Below are 21,822 nucleotides of genomic sequence, written 5' to 3' on the forward strand. Positions count from 1 at the left end.
GGGGGGGAGACCAGATGGGTGGCTGCAGAGGAGACAGAAGGGACGCTGCAGGGGGGTAGGGGAAGAGAAGGGTCACTGAACAGGGGTGGCTGCAGGGGGGCAGGGGGGAGAGGTGGGTCGCTGGAAATGGGTGGCTACAGGGGGGGCAAGGGGCAAGGAGAGGAGGGTCATTGGACATGGGTGGCTGCAGGGGGAGAGGAGGGTTGCTGGACATGGGTGGCTGCAGGGGGGGGGCAGGGGAGAGAGGAGGGACGCTGCGGGGGGGGGGGGGATTACCTTGCTAGTGCCCGTTTAATTGCCTACCGAAACGGGCCTTTTATAGTAGTAAATAATAAATAAATAGAACACTGAACGCTGAGCACCTGATTCTCATCACATGATGTCTGTTTAGAAGCCCTTTACCAGGAGAAAAAAAAATCTCTGCACCAATATAACAGGTTAAGGTGTTCCTATAACCAGCCCCTCCAAATGACACACCGATTACGATTTATAACAAATTATTACTCTACCTATGAAAAGTTATGTTTCCATGTCATCATGCTGATCAATCCATAGACTGGTGGGTTGTGTCCATCTACCAGCAGGTGGAGATAGAGAGCAATCCTTTTGCCTCCCTATATGTGGTCATGTGCTGCCGGAAACTCCTCAGTATGTTCTCTATCTCAGCAGGTGGTGGTCACACACAGCAGCAGCTCTGGCTAGGTCTCCAAGCCTAATCTTTAGGTTTTGTTGAGTACCTGGGGTTGAGGGCTCTTCTTGAGCAAGTGCAAACCTGGTGGCGCCAGGTCCCTCCTTTTCTCCCCCCCTCCCGCTGGCTCCGTTAAAAAAAAAAAAAAAATTTTGGATGTCCTTAAGGGCGTTTATTTCGACGTTTATTTAAACGTTTATTGCAGCTACTCACTGGGACACCAGGTCGTTACAGCTCGGAGCGAGAAGCAGGTAATTTTTACCTTTTTATAGCGGGCAGGGGGTTCCCCGATTGATCTCCACGTGGCCTATGGCGTCAGAGGACGAGGGCGCGAAGAATCGCTCCCCGGACCGCGTGTGCGCTTCTAGCGGGGATGCGGGGGTTTTAAAGTCTGATTCGCCCTTGTTGGGTGTCAGTTTGGAGGCCGGGGTCTTCCTCCGGCGCGGCGGTTTTTCCCGCCATAAACGCCCATCCCACGCTGCTCGCCTCCGCCATCTTGGCCGGCCACTCTGCTCGGACGGCTTCTTCTTGGGCCGCCCTTGAGCTGGGAGACGTTCATTGCCATGGCCGCCCTTGATTTGGGCGACGGCAAAAAAAGCGGCTAAAGATAAGCGCCGTTCTTCCCGCGCGGCTCCTTTGCGGAGTGTCGTGCCGGACGCCATCTTGGATGCGCAGCATGTTGCTCCCCCGCTCTTGCGAGCGCCGGTTGAGGGTGCGTCTAGGGCTGTGGCCCAGGCTGCTGAAATACACAGTCTGAGGGGTTTCTCCCCCGAGTTTATTTTGCTGCTGCATCAGGCCTTCCTTATGCAAAACGCTGCCCCTTCTCCGGAAGTAAACGCCCTCGGGTGGATTCTCAGGCCTTAGAGGACGCGGTTTCCTCTGATGTAGATGAGGGCAGCGTATCTGAGTTCTCCCAACGGTCCTTTGGGGATTCCTTGGAGGAGACGGATTCCCGCTCGGGATGGAGCGGATGACCCCTCTGCAGCGCGGATCTTTCGCTCAGAGGATTTGCCCAACCTGTTACTGCAGGCCATGAGCATTTTGAAGATTTCCTCGCCAGAGGACGTCTCTCCCTCAGCCCCTGTTGGCTCTGCCATTATGCTGGGGACGAAGCGCCCGCCTAGAACCTTCCACGTGCATGATGCCATGCACACCTTAATTTCGGCTCAATGGGATGTCCCAGAAGCGAGCCTCAAAGTGGCTAGGGCTATGTCCCGCCTCTATCCTTTGCCTGAAAGTGAACGTGAGACCTTTATTTGGCCTACCGTGGATTCTTTAATCACTGCGGTGACTAAGAAAACGGCGTTGCCGGTGGAAGGTGGCACGGCCCTAAAGGACGCCCAAGACAGAAGATTGGAAGCGGCTTTAAGGTCGTCCTTCGAGGCGGCTGCATTAAGTTTGCAGGCCTCAGTTTGCGGCTCCTATGTGGCCAGGGCGTGCCTGACGATGGTGCAGCGGGCTTCCCCCTCGGATCCTTCCTTGAGGGCTGACTGGCCGGCCCTGGAATCGGGCTTGGCTTATTTGGCAGACTTACTGTATGAATTCTTGAGAGCCTTGGCTAAAGGTATGGCTCAGACAGTCTCTGCGCGGCGCTGGCTTTGGCTGAAACATTGGTCTGCGGACCACGCCTCTAAGTCCCGCCTGGCTAAGTTGCCTTTTAAAGGCAAGCTGTTCTTTGGGGTCGAGCTGGACAAAATCGTGACCGATCTCGGCACGTCTAAGGGCAAGAGGTTACCAGAGGTCAGGGCTCGGGCCAGTGCTCGCCCCGGTATCTCCAGAGGACGGTTTCAGGAAGCCCGTCGGTACCGCCCGGGCAAGTCGGGCTCCTCTGCCCCCTCTTCCTTCAAAAGGAACTTCTCCCCCAAGCAGCATTCCTTTCGCAGAGACCGCCGTCCCGGAGGGTAAGCCCTCCGGTCCTCCCCCAGGGTCTCGTACCCAATGACGGGGCCCTGGTCCATGGCCCAGTGCAGATTGGAGGACGCCTGTCCTCGTTTCTTGGCGAGTGGACCAGGGTAACTTCAGACGCTTGGGTTCTGGAAGTCATCAGAGACAGCTACAAGTTAGAGTTCTGCCGACCCTTAAGAGACGGGTTTGTACTCTCTCCCTGCAAGTCTCCGGTCAAAGCTGTGGTAGTGCAGCAGACCTTGGACAACCTGATCCGCCTGGGTGCGGTCGTTCCGGTGGCCAGAAATCAGATTGGCAAGGGACGTTACTCCATTTACTTGTGGTACCAAAGAAAGGAGGTTCTGTCCGGCCTATCCTCGACCTCAAAGGGTCAATCGGGCCTTGAAAGTGCGGCACTTTCGCATGGAGACTCTCCCGCCTCTGTTATAGCGGCAGTGAAGGCAGGGGAGTTCTTGGCTTCCTTGGACATCAGGAAAGCGTACCTGCATATTCCCATCTGGCCTCCTCATCAACGCTTTCTGCGTTTTGCAGTCCTGGGCCGACACTTCCAGTTCAGAGCCCTCCCTTTCGGGTTGGCTACTGCTCCGCGGACCTTCTCCAAGTAATGGTGGTCATCGCGGGCCTTCCTGCGAAAGGAAGGAGTACAAGTCCATCCTTATCTGGACGACTGGTTGATCCGAGCCCCCCTCTTATGCAGAGTGCGGCAAAGCTGTGGACCGGGTGGTTGCTCTTTTGAGCTCCCTGGGGTGGATCATCAACTGGGAGAAGAGCCAGCTGCGCCCGACTCAGTCCCTGGAGTATCTGGGAGTTCGATTCGACACCCAAGTGGGCAGAGTGTTCCTGCCAGACAATCGGATTGTCAAACTTCAGGCTCAGGTGGACCAGTTCCTAGTAGCCTCTCCTCTTCGGGCTTGGGACTATGTGCAGCTGTTGGGCTCTATGACAGCCATGATGGAAGTAGTGCCCTGGGCCAGGGCTCATATGAGACCACTACAACACACTCTGCTGCAGCGCTGGACTCCGATGTCGGAGGATTATGCTGTGCGCCTTCCCTTGGACCCAGCAGTGCGCAAGGCGCTGAGCTGGTGGCTGCAGACAGACAAGTTGTCTGCAGGAATGCCTCTGGTGACCCCGGAGTGGATTGTCGTCACGACGGACGCCTCTTTGTCGGGCTGGGGAGCCCACTGCTTGGGAAGGACAGCGCAGGGGCTCTGGTCTCCTGCAGAGGCAAAGTGGTCTATCAACCTCCTGGAACTCAGAGCCATTCGGTTGGCGCTTTTGGGAGTTCATCCCGGTACTGGCGTTGAAGCCAGGACGGGTTGCTGTCGGACAATGCCACGGCTGTGGCCTATGTCAACCGCCAGGGAGGTACCAAGAGCGCCCCTCTAGCCAAGGAGGCCATGAATCTATGCCAGTGGGCGGAAAGCGAACCTGGAACAGCTGTCAGCGGCCCACATTGCTGGAGTCATGAATGTCAAGGCGGACTTTCTCAGTCGCCATACCTTGGATCCCGGAGAGTGGCAGCTATCTGCTCAGGCGTTCTTGGACATCACGAAGCGCTGGGGCCAGCCGAGCCTAGATCTGATGGCGGTCATCGGCCAATTGCCAAGTGCCGCGCTTTTTCAGCCAGAGGACGGGACCCTGATCCCTGGGAGTAGATGCTCTTCTCCAACAGTGGCCGACACAGGAGCTTCTCTGTGTTCCCGCCCTGGCCCATGTTGGGCAGGGTGCTAGACCGGTTGGCAAAGCATCCGGGCCGGATAATCCTGGTGGGTCCGGACTGGCCCAGACGTCCCTGGTATGCGGACTTGATCAGGCTCTCAGTGGACGATCCTCTGCGGCTGCCAGTGGAGCAGGGCCTATTGCATCAGGGTCCCGTGGTGATGGAGGATCCCTCCCCCTTTGGTCTTACGGCCTGGCTATTGAGCGGCAGCGTCTGAGAAAGAAGGGCTTCTCAGGCAAGGTCATCGCCACTATGCTGAGAGCGAGGAAGCGCTCTACTTCTACTGCTTACGCCAGGGTTTGGCGTACCTTTGCAGCGTGGTGTGAAGCAGGCTTACTTCTCCCTTCACTGCTCCAATTTCTTCAGTGTTGGCGTTCCTGCAAGAAGGTCTGGAGAAAGGCCTGTCGACTCAGTTCTCTTAAAGTCCAGGTAGCGGCTCTGGCTTGCTTCAGGGGCCGCCTGATGGGGGCTTCCCTGGCTTCGCAGCCAGATGTGGTGCGCTTTCTCAAGGGAGTTAATCACCTGCGCCCTCCTCTGCACTCAGTGGTGCCTGCGTGGAATCTCAACCTGGTGCTAATAGCCTTGCAGAAGCCGCCTTTTGAACCCTTGTCAAGGGCACTCTGAAAGACAGACTTTGAAAGCAGTCTTTTTTGGTGGCTATCACTTCAGCCAGAAGAGTTTCCGAGCTCCAGGCACTCTCATGTCGAGAGCCCTTTCTGCAGTTTACGGAGGCAGGAGTGTCTATTCGCACAGTGCCTTCCTTCCTGCCCAAGATTGTTTCTCGCTTCCAAGTGAATCAGCAGCTCTGTCTCCCTTCCTTTCGTAGGAGGACTACCCAGAGGAATACTCTGCTCTCAAATATCTGGATGTGAGACGAGTCATCATCAGATACTTGGAAGTGACCAATGATTTCCGGAAGTCGGATCATCTGTTTGTTCCTGTTTGCAGGTCCTCGTAAGGGTCTGCAGGCTGCTAAACCTACAGTGGCAAGATGAGTCAAGGAAGCCATTGCAGCGGCTTATGTGGCCGCGGGGAAGGTGCCCGCCTATCCAGCTGAAGGCTCACCTCCCTAGAGCCTCAGGCGGCCTCTATGGCAGAGGCCGGGTCCGTCTCCTTGGAAGAGATTTGCAAGGCGGCAACTTGGGCATTCGGCCCATACCTTCTCCAGGCATTACCGCTTGACTGTGGCTGCTCGGGGCGGAGGCCCGGTTTGGAGCTTCAGTGTTGCGGTCAGGGAATTTCTATGTCCCGCCCTGGGTGAGTACTGCTTCGGTACATCCCACCAGTCTATGGATTGATCAGCATGATGATATGGAAGGTAAAATTATGTATCATACCTGATAATTTCTTTCCATTAATCATAGCTGATCAATCCATAGCCCCTCCCAGATATCTGTATTGTTTATATTCTGGTTGCATTTCAGGGTTCAAGTTTAGTCTTCAGTTCCTGTTCAGGAGGACTTCGTGTTCAAGTTTTTCAATTGGATTCTTCAAGAGTTGAGACGAAGTTGTGGTTACAGTGAGCTGCTGAATTCCTCTCCCCTCCGTTTTATGGGGCTGGATTGAGACTTAAATTCTGCCGGCGCTCCCTCCCGCTTCGTGCGGCAGTAGGGCAGCTTTGTACCCCTCCCGCTTCGGCGGTGTTAGGGTCAGTCAGCTCCTCCCGCGGTTTGCGGTTGCAGGATAAGCCAGATCCCCCCGCATCAGCGGGTGTGGTGTCCCTCCCCCGCTCCGCGGGGATGAGCTGGACGGATTCCCCTCCCCCACTTGTGTGGGGATGAGCTGGGTTAATTCCCCTCCCCCCGTTTTGGCGGTGGTGAGCTGGGCAGAGTGTCCCTTTGTGGGTGTAATTCTCTAAGTGCTGAGTCCTGCGGATGGAGCTTGGATATCGACATACTGAGGATTTTCCGGCAGCACATGACCACATATAGGGAGGCAAAAGGATTGCTCTCTATCTCCACCTGCTGGTAGATGGACACAACCCACCAGTCTATGGATTGATCAGCTATGATTAATGGAAAGAAAATTATCAGGTATGATACATAATTTTACCTTGTATTGTACACTGCCTTGTTCTGCTTGTCGGTATTGTGCGATATAGCAAATAAATAAACCATAAACTCTAGACAACCTCTTAGAAGACCAGTGAAGTAGTGGGATCTGTCTTTTCCTCTCCCAGGTTAAGAATCCACCACTTGAACTATTGGAATCAGCAGTGTTAGATTTTCCATTGCAGCTATTTATTTTATTTTTTTAATTGTTAGACAGCTTTATTAAGATGTCAAGCAACATAAACAAGCACATAAAACATAATCCAAATAGGAAAGCATTTGTAACAAAAGTGTTGATTAAATGTAAATAATGGCTAAAACTTGGGATCGATTGAAAACTAATATTATCAAGTGCAACCTCTAGTCATTTAATGATTTTTGCAATACTTCTTTAACTCCCCCCTCCCCCGAACCAAACAAGCTGAACAAGAAAGGTATCCCATTTAAAAAGAGAACTCTATCTATATGGATCACAGATTGCGTCTCTTTCTGTTAAACTAAGTTAAGTACCATGCCGTCACTTAGGGTAACAGCATACCAGTTGTGGGCCACCATGATGTCAATAGTGCATTTGGCTGGGCATCTGCAGAGGACATCTGTAAAGCACACCTGGTCCTCCAATACACACTTTAACAAAACACTGTTGTCTAAAAATGACATATTCAATGCCATTTACTACTTTTGGAAGGACAGTACTGCACACCATGCTCAGCTAATGCTTCAACTATCCTCTGCCTCCAGAGTTACTTTGGGTTGCAAAATGTTTACTGAATTTGAAAGATATTAGATTTTTACAAGCCTGACAATTTTCAGAGCTTTTTCTCCTATTCTTACTGATGATTTATTTCTTGAAGCCCAGAGCTTGAGAGTTCCCACATGTGTGGCTGTTGTGATTCTGCTTGTCTGTGGAGAAAGTGCACACCTGTAACAGATATTTCTCGTGGACAGCCGGATCCAACATTCACACTATCCCACCCATCCTAACCAAAGTTGAAGTGTGCTTTTGAACGAACTGAGATGGTCTGAGGAGAGCATACAGGGTGGGAACTTTCAGATGTGCTCAAAAGCCTTTTATAGAGGTTTCTGAGATTTGGGACAAGAGACTGGTTTGGCACCATCAGTGACTTCAACCATGTGTGTGGCTGTTAATCCTGTTGTGCATGGAGAACACCTGTTATAGGTGTACAACTTTGATTTACTCTCCACCCTCTTTCTCTTTGAATGGAGTGTCTTAGAAGCTTGACATTTTTCTGTATGTTTAAACTGCAGGGAACTTAACACCCAGAGCAATTTTTCATATTCTCATTTGGTACCTTATTCTTAGTGTCATGTTTTTGATAGTCTTTTTTTTTTTCCCCTTTGTGTAGGTATCCTTTCCCATTATCAAAAAGCTCCATGTTCACAGTGGGAGCGCCGCATACTTGGCCTCACATTGTAGCAGCCTTGATTTGGTTACAGGCTGTGTGAAGGTATGGTATAGTTTGTGTAGAATATTGGTAAGAATGTGTTGTGTTGTCTTTGTTTAAACATAGTGGTTGTCAAATCTGTCCTGGGTAAGCACCAGCCAGTAAGGTTTTCAGGATATCTGCAATGAATATGCATGAGATGGCTGCAGTGTGTACGATTTGATCTGCAGTATATTCCTTGCAAATATCCTGAAAACCTATTTGACTGGTGCTCCCCCAGGACAGGTGTGAAGACTGATATATATATATATATATATATTATATATATATATTATATATATATATATATATATATATATATATATATATATATATATATATATATATATACTTGACAACTGTTGCAATTATATTCATCTTTATTACATCTTTCAATCTCATAAATCTAACAATTATTGTCTAAAATCCCAATATACCTATCATTAATTCATCCACTCACACAATCTTAAATCTCTAAAACTAATATCAAAAACTATATTGTTACAGTACCCAGAATGATTGTGTCACTCATAATTTCATCACAAAATATTTTTTTTCAATAACAATGTTAGTGTGGAGCCTGTCAATTACACAGTCAATCAAAGGCACCTTTTCTTCATTACGATCTTCACTTAATCCACTCGTAACCAGTCTTTAAATACTCTGTATATCTGATGTTGTTATGCCTTTTAAAGATCAATCCATTACTCGTATAACAATTCTCCACCACACCAGGCTTAGACCAGAGTCTTGTTTTTCAGCGTAAACCACTGCTGATTCACTGTTTTCTATTGTGACAAGCTTGTACACAGATTCTCTCTCAACGTGACTCACAATCTTCACAGAACTACTGTTGAATCTTAAATCAGTAATTCGTTCCTTCAACTTCAAGCTGCTTCTCAGGAGCTATCATCTCATTTGCTCACAGGGTCTGTGCAATACTACCTCAGTGAGCAAACAAGACTCTGGTCTGAGCCTGGTGTGGTGGAGAATTGTTATACGAGTAATGGATTGATCTTTAAAAGGCATAATAACATCAGATATACAGAGTATTTAAAGACTGGTTACGAGTGGATTAAGTGAAGATCGTAATGAAGAAAAGGTGCCTTTGATTGACTGTGTAATTGACAGGCTCCACACTAACATTGTTATTGAAAAAAATATTTTGTGATGAAATTATGAGTGACACAATCATTCTGGGTACTGTAACGATATAGTTTTTGATATTAGTTTTAGAGATTTAAGATTGTGTGAGTGGATGAATGAATGATAGGTATATTGGGATTTTAGATAATAATTGTTAGATTTATGAGATTGAAAGATGTAATAAAGATGAATATAATTGCAACAGTTGTCAAGTATATTATATAAATTTGCTGCAACTATTTATTGAAATTAACCTAAGATAGCATTGGTATATATATATAGATAGATAGATAGATAGATATAGATATAGATTTTTTTTTTTTTTTTTGCATAGGGCATCTAGGTAAAAAATGGGAAGTCCAGTTTGGAATGTCTAGATTTCACAAGCCTTTTAATTGTTGCATTTGTATCCCACATTTTCCCACCTTTTTGCAGGCTCAATGTGGTTTACATATTGCCATTAATGGCATTATTTTATAAAATAACATGTAAGGAGATGTGAAATAGGGTCCAAGAAAACAAAGGGGCAGACGATCTGCAAACTCCAAGATGGAAACTGTACAAAGCAGATCGTAGATAAACCAAAAAATATATTAAAAAATATATTTATTGATATAGTGAAAACCTGAAATCATATGAACAGTCGGCAAACTCAGAGTTTAGAGACTGTTCATATGATTTCAGGTTTATCAATCCTTTGCTTTTGTATCTCTGAATGAGCCGTTTTTTTTAAAGATTCTGTTCATACACTTGCTTTTTCCAAAGCATATCCCGTGCTTGGTAGTGAGGAAACATTTCTCTAGCCCCTGAAGCAGCCCAGTTGGGCGAAACACGGCCTGTGTCGGGCTATCCACTGTATGCATATTTTATTTTGATTTTCACTATATCAATAAATATATTTTTTAATATATTTTTTGGTTTATCTACGATCTGCTTTGTACAGTTTCCATCTAGGAGATGTGAAATATGCACTTAGTATGCAACATTGTACTGCTATGGATTTACAGCCTGTTTCACTCAGTAATTACTGTGGATTCTTTTGGATTCGTATTAGGTAAATGAGACATTTATTAGAGGTGCTAAAATCTTAAACTATATAATGATTAAGATATATATGTGTACAATGATTAGTTATATAACTGAAAAGAAACAGTAAACGACAGTTGAGAATGTAATTAATTTATAAGAAAAGTCAGAAATGTTTTGCAGCTTTGGCCTGGATAAAATCCTGATTGCCGAGGATATAGGGCAAATAACTTATCCACATGATCATTCAGTTGGGAAAAAATTACTGTCTGTGATCTTAAAGAGGAAACATAAATTTGGTACTAGTCTGTAACTTACCGGTGTTAATGGATCTAATGTACCTTTTTTTCCGTAGTGATCTAATCATAGCAGTTTTCCAAAGATCTGACATCTGGCCAGAAAATGACACTGATGATCATAAGACCCATAGGAAGAAAATCATGTCTAGCAATGTGTATCTATGATGAAAGTACTGGGTCTATACAACAGGTGGTCTTTTTCAGGGAACTCAAATCTTTTGGAAAGGGTAGGAAGATGAAAAGAAGACCAACAATGAGATAAACTGTGAGGCATGAACAAATCAATAAAATCCTATGATATAAGATCCTGCCATGGTGAAACATTGATATCAAATGATTGATACAATGTTTCAACCTTTTGCTGAAAGTTATAAGTGAGCTCTTCTGCCTTATGAAGAGATGGAACAGGAGATCCCCCTTTAGTTAATTGAGAAACCAAGTAATAAATAGAATGCATTGGATTTGTAGAAGTTTTGATAAACTAATCATAATATAATCTACTTGCATTTCTCAACTGAGCACTACAGATTTTTCTGTCAGTTTTACAAAGCATCAGAGCTGCTGAGCATCTGTGTTTTCTTCATTGGCACTTGGTACTCCTAACCTGCCATTTACTCAATTTGTGACATGGATGATACCATGATTGATTGTTAGATGACTTTGTTGGTAATTGTGTAGGTGGGGGCCAAGGAGTCCAGTGCCAGTGTCGGGGATAAATTTCAACATACCTGTTTATCTATAGTAAGAGTGGAGAAATCATTAGGAAAGAAAACAAAAAAGCGAGGTACAGGAGTCAGTCAACATGATGTATATTCCTAGATGACTCTGGAGGTATATTGAACTGAGGTAGGGAAGTTGAAGATGAAACAACAAAACCGAGTCATCTGTCCAGAAACACAGTTCACAGACCCAAGATTGAAATAAGAGTCAGTGAGTTCCTCACCACTTATTACTTTTCTGTTCTTTAGGTACATGATGAAATACAGAAAAAATGTTAAAGCATATGAAGACATATCCTGCGGAGATGAGACTGTAGATGGGATCGAGCACAACAAGGTATATTAAGCCACACTTGAGCAATATGGCATCAATGTATTCAGACTGAATCTATATACAAAGGAAGTCTTCAACAAATTCACTGTACCATTCCAAAAATTATCAAATCACAAGTACAGAATTATTAATCTAAATCATTATCTCTCGTACACACTCATACCAAATACACTAAATATAGAGTAAATTGCTTAGTTCACTCGTGCAGTCACCATTAAAATTAGACTCCCATATATGTGCAATTAGTACAGAGCAATAACTTAACAATAATGAACTTAATGAACATACATCAACTAATAATTCTGATACTCTGCACTATGCATTTATTAAACCTATGAAAATGTATGAAATAACCAAAATCCTAATAAGAACTTGTCCTTTATCTCAGTTTCCAGATTAGAGCGAATGATGCAAATAGACGACTCTATAATGATGTTAAACCGACAATATGAATCAACTTCAAAGATTTAAAGAAAACTCCTCAGTTCAGCCCCAAAGGTCCAAATGCTCCCATGTGTAGTAAATCAAAAATACTCCATTCTATTCTCATCCTTCATTTTCTCTGCTCAGTTAATCTCAGTCCTGAGTTTCACATGTGCTTCTTCAGAAGGAAATATAAATATCCTACAAATCACAAAAATGAAAATGAATATCCTTCATAGTCACCCAGACTCCTACACACGTTCACAAATCGCACAAACCACCAACCAACTTTGAATACACGTATAAATAATAGAAACTGCTTCTCACCATTGAGTACTTCAATTGTCCGTGCGTCACCAGTGGCACAAAAAAAAAAATAAAAAAATGCCAAGTATATGTACTCCCATCAGGAGCGACTTATGTAATCACGTCCAACCAACCAAAACCAGCTAACTAACTATTCAAACCATACACACCAATCCCCTTCTTCTTTTCCCTATTGGTCCCATTCAACCTCCTGATTCATGCCCCTAGAATATACTGTATCCCACCTAAAAATAAATTTCTGTTTTTTGTGAATCAAAATCTGTGAAATGTCACCCCCCATATTCAAAAGACATTTGTAAAAGCACAACAAATCACAGATGTTCAGTCCCTTGAATGTAATTCATCCATTGAGCGACGAGAGGAGCTTCCTGTTTACATGTTCAAATATTATTCAAATGCTCTTCCATGCGGCGTTTAATACAGCGAAGTGTCTGTCCAATGTAATATAATCCACATGGACACTGAATGCAATATATGACACACTTGCTATTGCAATCAGTCTTACTGTTCAGATGAAATTTTCTGTTAGAATGTGGAAGTGTGACATAAGAACATTCCAAGGCATATTGACAATAACTGCAATGCCCACATTTATAGTGCCCACCAATCCCATCCATGTGCAGTGACTTGTGTGCCAACATCTCAGTATACCTCCTACTTGTATATGCAAATTTAGGGAGATCACACAATTGTGAATGGACACTAAGAACATGCCAATATTATTTTTTTTTGTACTTCAAAGTTTGATGGAACTCACACTGGACACGCAGAATGAATAAGGTATCACACATACCACCAGATTTAATTGTTGTAGTAGCACTCATTTTTTGGACATTACAGTTTCTTTTTCTTCTCAAAGGGAAATATCTACCAACATTTATAGGAAAGACACTGATAGAAACATTTTGTTACATTATTCTAGTTTTCAGCCGAGAACTCTGAGAAATATTCCTTTGGGACAATTTTTGCATTTGAAACAATTGTGCACCACTACTTCTCAGTTTAAATCTCAAGCAGTTAATATGTACAATATGTTTATCCAGCAGGGCTACCCAGCGGCTATTGTTAAAAAGGCATATAAAAGGGCACTGCATGCTCATCGCGACTGGTTATTGAGTCCATGAAGGCAAGTGGTGGTCAGTCTGGTGGTATGTGCAATACCTTGTTCATCCTGTGCATCCAGTGTGTGTTCTATCATTCAAAAATATTGGCATATTCTTAGTGGCCATCCATGGACGCATATCACCCTGGAACAAACCCTACCTGATCTGCATGAATGATTAGCAGGAGGTATTTATTAAGTCGGCTCGCCAGGATCGCCACCGCCATCAATTTAATGTCCTGATTAAGCAAGATATCGGTCTATAGGATCCTGGCTGTTCTAGGTCCCTATCAGGTTTGGGAAGGAGGATTACATAGGCTGTGTTAAGTCGTTTAGATGCCTGATCAAACAGCCTGTTACATAGATTCCCCAAATGTGGAGTCGCCACATAACTGTGGATTTTATAATATTCAGAGCCAAGTCCATCTGGCCCAGCTGCCTTAGTCAACTTCCCTTTGTGGTCTTTGGATCCCAGTTTTGGAGGCTTATAATCCACCAATGGATTGATAGTTATATTAAAATTGCCCCCCATAAGGCATATATAATCTGGGTAGTTAACCTTTTGACCCACCACATCCGAAAAAAACTTGTGGCTATAGATGTTTGGAGCATAAATAGAACAGAGTTAACAGTCTTTGTCCCCACAGTTCTCCCAACAGAATGACATACCTCCCATCTTTTATGTTTCAACATTTTTATTGAAGACACAACAGGAACATTCTTACAATCATTGATACCACATCTGCCAAGCAAAAACTATACAACAACCTGTTATTACTGTCTCCAAAAGTTTTTCTTTTCCCCCCTTCCTCCCCAATCCCACCCCTCCCCCCGTTTTATTGATACTTATGCTTTGTTATCATCTTAATGTGTTGAGGACCAAACTTCTTCCCCTATGAGACAAAGAATCTACATAAGCACCCCAAATTTTCATAAATGTTTTCTTTCTTTTTAGTGAACGTTTGGCTTCTTTAGCTTCCCACGTCATTAACTGGTGGATAAGGTTCCGCCAATGCCAATAATCTGGCCCTATATCATTTGTCCAGTTTTGCAAGATACATTTCTTTGCCAGCAATGTTATTTTACGGAAAAATAAATTGTGCTCTGGTATTTGACCTTTAAATGATCCTGGTAAATTTAACAGCATCTGCACTGGTGTACCTGCTAACTTTCGACCTAATAGTTGTGATATATAGTGAGTTATTTTCCCCCAAAACCTTCTAATCTTCCAACAGCTCCAAAAACTATGGTAAAATGTGTTGTCTGTTCTCCCACATCTCGCACACAAGGGCGTCTGCAATCCCCCGAATTTTGCTAATTGTGCAGGTGACATGTATGCTCGATGTATAAAGCGGAATGCACATTCCCTATATTGAGCTCCGCTGACCAATTTCGGTATCCCCTTCAGTTGCCTCTCAACATCCCATACCAATAACTTGACTCCTAAATCCTTCTCCCAGCGCTCTTTTATCTTTTGAAAGTTTTTGGGTTTCTCATATGGCCACAGAGCTTTATGTATCCCTGAAATTGATGGCACTTCTTCAGAAATCTCTAGGAAAAAAGTTTTTAGTTTCAAGCCCTGTTTCTGTTCCAATCGGCCCCGATCTATTGACTGAATAAAATGTTTGAGCTGGCAGTGCGCAAATGTATCACCCCATTGAATTGTATCTGCATCCAACAGCTGATCTAAAGGTTTAATCTTTCCGTTATCGCCTATTACATCGTCCAGACATTCCAAACCTCTTTCTTCCCATCGCTGAAAGACTGGGTTTTCTATACCTGCTGTAAAGGTTGGGTTCCCTCTGATTGTTAATAGTTCTGTTACCCCTCTCCCCATCTTCAATCTGTTCCCCAAGAATTGCCACCCTCTCCTAAGCGGTTTTAACAGCAAAATGTCCCTGTGTATCTCGGGAACCTGCGTCGTTTCTAATTGTATTAGGGATTTCAATCGCAGCGGTTCGAAATATTCCTGTTCTAATTCTAATGGTGTGTAGTATGTTGTCCAAATATCCAATCCCTCACATGCCGCATTAAGCAGGCCATATTGTATAACTTCAAGTCTGGTAATCCTAGCCCTCCCTGTTGCCAATTGCCCATCATGAACTGTTGTTTCATCTTAGCTTTCTTATTGGCCCAGCAAAATTTCATTACCATCTTAGTGACTGTTTTCAGGTCTTTCCCCGATATACATATAGGTATGGTCTGCATGACATACAACCACCTAGGTAGGATCACCATACGAATTAGGCATATTCTACCCATCAGCGGCAGTTGCAACTGTCTCCAACTCTCCAATTGGTGTCTAGTCTGAGTCAACAGCATCTTAATGTTAAGTGAATATAGTTCTACCACTTCTGGCGTCAGCTCTATACCCAGGTATCGAAACGAATTGGTTGCTCTTCTCAATGGGAACGTTTCCTGCCAGAACGTTGCATTCTGTATATTACTAACCAATGCTTCTGATTTCTCCAGGTTTAGTTTGAACCCAGAATAGGTTCCAAACTCTTTAAACACCTCCAGTAGTGCTTGCAAGGACTCCTCTGGATTTGTGAGCATAACTAACAAATCATCTGCAAAGGCAGCTAATTTGAATTCCTGTTTCCCAATCATCACTCCTCTTATGGCTGGCATATCGACAATATCCCTAATCAGTGGGTCTAAGTATAATGCAAAAAGAAGTGGCGACAGGGGACACCCCTGCCTAGTTCCTCTTTTTATTTCAAAGGCCTCCGAATAATTGTCATTGACCATTATTCTAGCTTGCGGTGATGTATATAGTGTTCTAATTGCTGTAATAAACCACCCTGCAAATCCATATGCATTTAGCGTGGCAAACATATAACTCCAGTCAACTCGATCAAATGCCTTCTCGGCATCAAAACTGATCATCAGTGTTGGCTTTGATTCCCTCTTTACATGTTCCAGCGCTGCGATGATTCTCCTCAAATTTTTAGCAACTGATCTTCCCTTGACAAATCCCACCTGTCCCTCATGCACTAATTTTGGTAATACTTGACTCATGCGTCCTGCCAATATCTTAGCAAATATCTTCATTTCACAGTTCAGCAGAGAAATGGGTCGATATGACTCCGGCAATGTATGATCTCTCTTGGGTTTGGGTAGCAAAATAATTTGGGCCATGTTCAGTTGTCTAGGAAGAAATCCTCTTTCTACCCACCCATTAAAAGTCTCTACCAATGCAGGCTGTATGTCTTCCCCTAATAGTTGGTAAAATTCTACTCTTAGACCATCCGGTCCTGGCGCTTTCCCTGGTGTGCTATTAGCTATTGCCCAGTGTACTTCATCAATACTTATTGGTTCGTTTAATACTTTTTGTTCCCTTTCCGAGAGGACCGGATGGGCCACCCCCTCTAAGTATAAGTTGCTCGGAAGACCTGAGTCATGTTCTTCTGTATATAAGTTCTGATAGAAAGTTTTAAAAATATTTTGGATTTCCAAATCTGTAAAGCACATTTTGCCCGTCTCATCTTTTAAAGTTATAACCCTTCTCGATGTCTGTTTCCGAGCAATAAGTCTGGCCAACATCTTTCCGCCTTTACTACCATGCTTATATAATTGGAACTTATAATAAGCTTGTGACTTCATCTCTCTCTCATGGATAAGGGTATTTAAAGCCACTTGAGCTGACACCAATTCTTTCCTCATTTGAGCACTGGAAGACCTGTCATACTTCTTTCGCAATGTTACAATTTCTTTCTCTAGCCTCAGTATCTCTCTGTCTCTTGCTTTTTTAAATTGGCTTACATAACTAATGATCTCTCCTCTAAGGACCGCTTTTGCCGCCTCCCAGAATACGATTGAGTTGGAGGCTGTGTTCTCATTAAAAAGTTTATATTCCTTCCAACTATTCAACAAATGTTCCAGAAATCCCGCATTATGGGTCAAATAACTTGGGAATGTCCATTGTTTAAATTTACCTCCCGCCTCCCCAGGGTTCCAAGTCGCCCAAACTTCCGCATGATCCGATATTGCATACGGTCCTATTTGGGTATCCTGTACTTCTCCCATTAATGTGCGTGACATCAGTAGATAGTCTATCCTTGACTGTGTGTTATGTGCTCTGGACATATGTGTGTAATCTCTATCTTGTGGATGAAGAACTCTCCAGATGTCCAATAGGTCCAAAAGGGAACATAAGTTCGGTAGTCCCTTTGACATCCAGTGAGTTGGTGTCTGTGTGGCATTTGATTTGTCTATCTGCGGGTCCCATACTGTATTAAAGTCTCCTCCCAAAATTAATCGGGAAGAGTCTTCTACTATTAAATGCCCTAGTAGCTGTTGATAGAATTTGGTATCCATTTGGTTTGGTGCATAAATACTACCCAATAGTATCTGTCTCCTTGCCAATAGTACCTTGCAAAAAATGTACCTTCCCTCTGGATCTTTAATTACATCACAAATCTTGTCCACCACCCCCTTCCTTATTAGGACGACCACTCCACCTTTTCTCCCTTTTGCGGGTGAACCAATGCATTCTCCTACCCACCATTTTTTAAGCTTATCATGTTCTGTCTCATTCAGGTGCGTCTCTTGCAAAAGAGCAACATCCGCTCTGATTCTCTGTAGATATTTTAATATCTTAGAGCGCTTCACTGGTGATCCGATGCCTCCCACATTCCAGGTCACTATTTTAACCATCTTTCACGGGTTGTGGTGGCATCCGATCACCCACAAAAGCTCTTTATCTTCTGGGAGCAACCACCCCAGCCTATGGTTCCCCCCTCTTATCATGTATTCCCCACACATTCTCTTATGCTGCATAGTACCATTTTTCTCTTCCTTATTCTTTGTCTTACTTACGTCTATTTGCTTTCCCCTGCACCCTATCCCTCCCCAACTCGTCCCCCCCCCTTAACCTCCCATCCCTCCCTTCTACTTCCCTTCCTCCCATGTTCCCTATTAACCCTCTATGCTTCGTCCCTATTTATGGGACTAGTCACGTTTACGCCCCTCTCTACATTCCATATAATTGAGCTTCTATATCAAAGTTTACTTCCCTCTTATTTATGTGAGCCCTTATATAAATTCTCCTCTCCCCCTTCTCTCTCCTCATATTCAAGGGTACCTCTTCTCTTAGTCATTTGGTCTATCATTTCTAAATAACTTTACTCAATATAACAGTTTCTCTACACTGTGGCAATGCCCTTTCCTATAATTGGGATCCTTGTATATTATATGTAGTAACTCCAACATTAACCATTAACATTATGATTCCATTAATCTAATGTCTTTTCATAACCTGCATATATATCATCACCATCTCTTCCCTCCTTTCTGTCCTAAAGGAGGAATTAGGTCTTATATCTGTTAAGCATTGTCCTCGTAAGTGTTCAATTCCAGCTTATCAGGTAGACCAGCAGAAACTCCTCCAATGTGCCTTCCATGCTATCTCCCAATCTCCGCTCTTGTTGGTTGGTGCTATTGTCTGTAGATGCCCGCCTTGGCTCCCGCCTATCCAATCAGCAGTTGTAATCCACAATCATGAAGACGGCCGATCAAGCTGCCTCATCCAATCAGCAGTTGTAATCCAAAAGCATGACAACGGTTGATCAAGCTGCCTCATCAACCTATTATTCTTATTATAGACCGATAAATTTCTCTTGCAGCGCATATTTATTGTCCAAGCCTCGGTCATAAATACTTTTCTAAGTTGCAGCCTTTCATGTTCTACCCTGATTCATGTCTTCAAGGGCGCTTGGCTCCTTTAATCAGCTTCCTGAAAGTTTCAACTCGCAGTTTACCTGTCGCTTAATTCTCAATTTTGTAATCCAATACACTCCAGTTGGCTGCATTATTCAACGGATCCAACTTATCCGATCACTTTGAGTCATTCATCTCCTTTTTTAGTTTGTCTCATACTTATTGTTGGGCCTCGGAGTGAATCCTAGTCTCTTTCATGAATGTCCGTTGACATGCGTCCCTGAGCTTCCAGCGGGATCCAGAACTGGCCCGATAATCATTCCTATGTTTGCCATGACCCCAGAATCTAGCCTTATTCAAACCAAATTCAGGCTATCACTTTGTACCATTGAGGTCATTTTATCCAAAGGTTTTCAACTTCCTTAACTCAAATATTTTAACATTGTCAGTAATTTAAATCCAACATATTCAACTGTATCTGCTCCATGTCCTTCCCAGTCGCAGCATTATCCGTTATTCATTCGTCTCCTGCACTCAATATTTGTCTTACATATTGTTGTGCCTCAGGAACCGTCTCACAAATTTTAACAGATGATTGGTAAAAGATCTTTAACTTTGCTGGGTACAACAGCGCGAATTTGATCTTATGCTGCACTAGTTGCGAACAAGTCGGTGAGAAAGCCTTCCTCTGTGCGGCAACTGCAATTGAATAGTCTTGGAAACAGAGGATTTTTTGATTGTTATAAGTCAACGCTGCTCCACCGCGTATGGCCTGCATAATTGCAGTTTTATGGGTAAAGTTTAGTACCTGACATATCACTATTCTGGGCCTACCCGCACTTTGTCGCATGGGGCCTACTCTATGGGCTCTCTCAATAATTAGGGGCCCCATTTCTGATTGCAGCTTTAGTTCTTTCACTAGCCACTTCTCCAGGAAAGGGCGAAGCTCCCTTTCCCCTAGGTCCTCAGGCAGCCCGACAAAACGCAAGTTATTGCGTCTAGACCTGTTCTCTAGGACTTCTATCTTCTCGGCTTGTGTTTCCACTGTTTTTAGAAGTTTACCATACCTCTGTTCCATGGCTGTAACTTGGTCTTCCAGGGCCCCCGTTCGTTGTTGAAAGCCTGCAATATCCTGGGTGAGTTGCGTCATATTGCTCTGCAAACCTGCTAGTTTGGAGTCCAGTCCCTGTAATTTCTTGTCTAGTATAACTTCCAGGGCTGCTGTAACCTCTCCCACTATTTCGGCGGTCCATGCTGAGCTAACCGACAAATTCGATGGACTCGCCGGTGCCGCCATCTTGTCTTCTCCCGCTTTTCCTCTGTCCTTATCTTTACGAAGCGATTTCGCGGCCATTGCTGCTTCGGATACCCGATCTGCGATGGTAAGCGATCGGGCTAGCCTCGCGGGTGTGTTGTTATCAATTTTAGCCGTTTTCCTTTTTTGCTTCGAGGGTTTATGGCTTGGAATGCGAGAGAGGGCACGGAGCTAATCTTTTAGCGACCGCTCGCGTGCATCGCGTCACGTGACTCCCCCATACCTCCCATCTTTGTCACTTAAGATTCTCCGAGGACAAGCAGGCTGCTTGTTCTCACGACTGGGTGACGTCCGCGGCAGCCCCCACCAACCGGAAGAAGCTTCGCGGGCGGTCCGCACGCGGGGCACGCCCACCGCGCATGCACGGCTGTCTTCCCGCTCGTGCGTGACCGTTCCCGCCAGTCTTTTCTTTTCCGCGCCTGGGGAGAGTCGTGCCGTCGCCGCTCTCCCTTCGCAGCCCCGGAAAGACCGTCGCGTTTACGCGATTTTGTTTAACTTTCGTCTTATTCGGTTGCCGCGTGCTCCAGTTTCTTTTCTTCAAAAAAAAAAAAAAAGAGCACGCGCTCCTTTTTCCCTCGTTTCTAGCGAGGGCGTCGCGTTGCGGCTTTGTGGCCGCGCGATCGATTTATTTTTTCGAGGTGTGATTTCCGCCACCATCGACGACTTTAACTTCGCCGACGCGATTTTTCCGTCGATGTCCTCGAAGGTCCCGAGTGGATTTAAGAAGTGTGGTCGGTGCGGCCGGCCGATCTCCCAGACCGACACCCACGCTTGGTGCCTCCAGTGCCTCGGGCCGGAGCACAATATCAAGTCGTGTTCTGTGTGTCTCGGTCTCCGGAAACGGACTCAGGTTGCGAGGCAAGTTCTGCGGGACCGCCTTTTTGGAACTTGCGCCGGCCCCTCGACGTCGACTTCGACGGCATCGGTATCGACGCCCAGTCCTTCGGTACCGGTATCGATGCCCGAAAAATCGGCATCGATGGCATCGACCCCAGGAGAACAGGTCCCGTCGGCCCGCCGGTCCTCCGGTGAGGGTAGAGGTGAGAGACCGCGTGGGCAGTCGGCCCCGGTCACTCCTTCAGCCCGTGGCCCTCGGGACCGAACCCTGTCTGACCCGGTTCCTCGGGACTGAGGGGGATCGACCTCCTCCTCCTCCATACCACCCGGCACCGGTGACGGGCACCGTAAGAAGGCAAAGAAGCACCGTCACCGGTCGCCCTCGACGCATCCGGCTCTCGGTACCGGAGAGGAGTCGACGCCGAAGCGTCCGCGTCGAGAGGAGGTGGTGGTGGAGGTACCGCCACGTCAGGGTCCCAGCACTTCGGTGCAGTCTCCTGGACCCGAGCAGCTTCCGGCACCGATGCCTCTACCGGCCCCCACGTCTTTCCCGACAGCGGGCCTGGACGAGTGCCTCCGAGCCATCCTTCCGGGGATCCTGGAAGGGCTGATGCGCCAGGCTGTGCCGGCGCCGGGGGTGCTTGCGCCCTCGGCGCCGATGACTGTGGCGCCGGCGAGCTGTAGCCCGGTGCCGAGGCCGTCGACGCCGCCGCCGCTTGCGGCGCCGGTCTCGACCGCCACGCAGGTGGAGTCGACGTCGATGGAGGGAGCTTCGTCCCCGCCGGCGCGGGAGTCCACCGCTCGACGACATTGAGGCCCCG

General features: G+C 45.6%; 1 protein-coding gene across 1 annotated transcript in view; it reads left to right on the forward strand.

The window, feature by feature from the left end:
- Positions 1-21,822, forward strand: part of NDC80 (NDC80 kinetochore complex component) — a 296,861-nt gene that overhangs the window by 114,127 nt on the left and 160,912 nt on the right. The window contains 2 exon segments of the mRNA XM_030203978.1: positions 7,735-7,836; positions 11,252-11,339. Coding sequence (XP_030059838.1) covers positions 7,735-7,836; positions 11,252-11,339 — 190 coding nt within the window.

The sequence above is a fragment of the Microcaecilia unicolor genome, chromosome 5 (assembly GCF_901765095.1).
Source record: "Microcaecilia unicolor chromosome 5, aMicUni1.1, whole genome shotgun sequence".
Lineage (NCBI taxonomy): Eukaryota > Metazoa > Chordata > Amphibia > Gymnophiona > Siphonopidae > Microcaecilia > Microcaecilia unicolor.